At 42.6% G+C, this 3,387-nt stretch overlaps 1 protein-coding gene across 8 annotated transcripts in view; it reads right to left on the minus strand.

Annotated features, from left to right (window-relative positions):
• The window catches only part of tp63 (tumor protein p63), a 29,005-nt gene extending 25,984 nt beyond the window's left edge, over window positions 1-3,021 (minus strand). For all 8 annotated transcript variants that reach the window (XM_042111720.1, XM_042111718.1, XM_042111715.1 and 5 more), the window contains exon 1: window positions 2,800-3,021. In XM_042111720.1, coding sequence (XP_041967654.1) covers window positions 2,800-2,841 — 42 coding nt within the window. In that variant the 5' untranslated portion in view covers window positions 2,842-3,021. The remainder of the gene's footprint in view (window positions 1-2,799) is intronic.
• Window positions 3,022-3,387: the final 366 nt, after the last annotated feature.

Consider the following 3,387-nt stretch of genomic DNA (forward strand, 5'->3'; position numbering starts at 1 on the left):
CTCCAGACGCCTTTCACCAAGGGGTCCCTGGGAAAGGGGGGGGGGGGGGCGTTAGAACCCGATCTGTGTCCGACTACAGCGTGGTGGTGATGGTGTGTGTGTGTATGTGTATGAGTGTGTGTGTGTGAGGGAGAGGAGGGCACGGCTGACAGCACCCCAGCACTCTGACTTAAAAGGCTGACCCTGCACACCTTGCACACCTGCAGTCGCCCTGTCATCTGAGAAACGACCACCTGAAAACATCCACAACACCTTTCTCTCATTCTCCCAGGGAACAAAACTAATGCACAACACTGCTTGCTTTAAGGCTGAAAATTTCACAGTAGCCATACTTTATAACACATTTTATACACTTAGGGAATGCCTGGTGTTATAACATGCTATCCTATGTATACTATCTGTTTCATACTTCTGCACTTCATTACTATCTATCTTTATTCAAACAGTCAGAATATCCGTGCTGACTGCCTTCCACCGGCATGTCTCCGTTTACTATACCAAACAACCCTCCTACCCCCATTTTAGAGCTTAGATGCTTCAGAGCATTAATCAAACAATCTGGACTTTAGAGGGGTTACCTGAGACTTTTTAGGGGGTGTTGGGTGTGTGGGTGTGTGTGTGAGTGGACTGTGTTTTTACACACACACACACACACACACACACACACACAGGCCATCTAACAACGTGTTGACAATAGCTTTGTGCCAAGAGACAGCAGGTTCTGGAGGTGGCAGGCAGAACAACCACCTGCCAACCAGGAATGGAGGGCTTTTCTGGGCAACAAACAGCTCCCAGCACAGTCAAATCCAGCCCAGAATATCAAAGCGTGGGTAACTCCTGAAGGGGTTTGCCCTTAACGTTCTACTGAGGAAAAGAGGGAACTAGCCAAGACACTGTGCTTTCCTTGCTTGCTTTGTGTTTACAAGTGCTTGTGAAATGACTGTCAAGTTGCAAATGTAAATGGTAAGACTCTTCATGTTTTGAATTCTACTACATTCTACTGTGACAAATGGCTGGCATTATAGATCCTTTCAACTTCAGAAACAAACATGTGCCTTCCTAAGGCATTACCAGTTGCACAAAAAACAACATGGAGCTAATGGTAACTTAGCGAAAACCAAAAAGTTTTTAAGTCAACATTTTTTAGAGCATTACACTAAAGTCAGATTTGTTTTCATGTCAAAGTATCTGGGTTGGTTTTGAACATTTTAATCCCTCTAGAAACAGATTGAATGGGTCTATACTCAGAGACCTAGCAGGGAGGTGTTTTGAAATGATACAGTAACAACGAGGATGAACCAGGAGGAACAGAATGATCCAGAAACGAGAACCTTCTATTTAACTTTATATTTATGCTATTCTAAACAATAATAAATCAAGAGTTCATTAGCAAAAACCGCCAAATGTCATTTCAATGAATTTTCATAAATATTTTTTTAAATTGTGAACTTCAAGTTTACTATTTGATTAATAACCTGGAATGCACACTAAAAAGTCATGATTTTTCAAATAAGTAATCTGTTTTTGCAAATAAATTCTTCAAATTTTTCCATTAACAAGGTGGCCACAACCAACATCAGTATCACACATACGGCCCACTTTCAATTTCTCTCTCCTCTCTCCACTAGTCAACACACACATACATAAACTACCAACATATCACATTCCCAGAACATGCATAATTTCCCAACCCCATTTTTATGGCACAGTGGAAAGAGATCTCAAACTGACAACAACCTGCTTTTATTTCCTGTTTGTGACAAACCAGTCTGTAAAATGTAAAATACCAATATGACATTAGACTTGTGTCACTTTTTTCCTAACATGTAAACTAGCAATGCAATGCAAACATCTGTTTTGTACGTCGGCCCACAAAGCCGTTTTTAGCTCGGAGGGCTGACTGGGACCCACTTGCATAGTTGTCCACAGCTGCAATTATAAATCTGAAAACACAGTCATTCGTCTACTCCTGGACACCACTGCACTTATGGCCACTACAGATGGTTGCTGGGATCAAAGGCTGTTTCTCCTATACAAATAATCTTGTCAATCAGACACAAAACTACATTATTTACCTTATTTACCTAAGACAAACACACATAATCAACAGTGGGCATAAATAAACAAAGCAAATTTGATGTCAGTTTTGAAATTGAGCTGCACCCAGTCAAAACAATTCCACATAAAAAAAAGTCCAAATTTAAGCAAGCTATGAATCCAGGCTGAATCCTTATCATGTGACACCTCATAACCCCTCTAATGATGGAGAGCCATCATCCTTAACACTACCGACACAGAGACACTAGCGCCAGCGCCAAGGAGACACACATCGGCCATTTTACAGACAAAGCAAAAAAAAAAAAAAAGCAGAAGCGAGAGACAATGGCTGAAGTGTTTACATTCCCCTACTCTCTTGACTATAGCAAACACATTCAGCGCCACTGGCTGGAAAACAAACACTCTACGAGATGCCGCCTAAAGTTTGCTGCCCCTTTTCTTCCTATTTTATTTTTGTTTAAAGGCATTGATATGACTCAACTTTACAAGAAAAAAAGAATTTACTCTCAACACTGCACTATAGTTTACCACGACACAAATCTAATTAAACAAGACATAGCATGAAAATCAAATCACATATTTCAGTCTCAAAACAATGCCAACTATAGGGCCTATGCCAACTATAGGGCCTATTCTGCTAACCCACTTTGGGTCCCATGGGTGCCTGCGAGCTGTGAGTGGGCAACAGAGCAGCATCCGATGGTCGGTGAGGTGCTATCGACAGGTCGCCGCTGGCCTTACCTCACTGTACGAGGCCGATGGGGTGGTCTCCAGGTACAACATATTGGCACTGAGGTTGAGCAGAGCAGCGGCTGTGTGTTCCACCGGCTCCAGGGTTCTTTCGCCTGTGTTCTCCCGTAAGGAACTCGCGATGGGCCGAAGGCGTAAAGGGGGGATGCGAAGGAGGAACAGAATAAAATGGGACAAGGGGGTCTATGGGGAGCAAGTCTCTATAGGAATTCTCAGGATAAGCCCTATATACTGGGGACAGGGAAAGGGGAGGGCACTCAGAAGCTACCTGTCCAATACCTGTCCTGAACCCACACCCAGTTTTTTGGAGGAGTGCTGTCTCCTGCTGTCTTCTCTTGGAGGAGCCTTTCAGCAAACTGAGCAGTTAATGCAGGAGCTACGGTCCAAGATGCACATTTTCGACTCCTTTGTCTCCTCTCTGTCCATGGTCATCTGGTTTTGCAGAATCACTGGCTGATCACTGCACTAATGGTTTTTATATTAATTTGTGTTATTTATGTTTGACAGTGGTCAAAATATAAGAAATGGGAAAAGATTTAGTGTGAAATTATCTTGTAAATGCGATCACAAATCATTAAT

The sequence above is a fragment of the Alosa sapidissima genome, chromosome 12, assembly GCF_018492685.1.
Source record: "Alosa sapidissima isolate fAloSap1 chromosome 12, fAloSap1.pri, whole genome shotgun sequence".
Lineage (NCBI taxonomy): Eukaryota > Metazoa > Chordata > Actinopteri > Clupeiformes > Clupeidae > Alosa > Alosa sapidissima.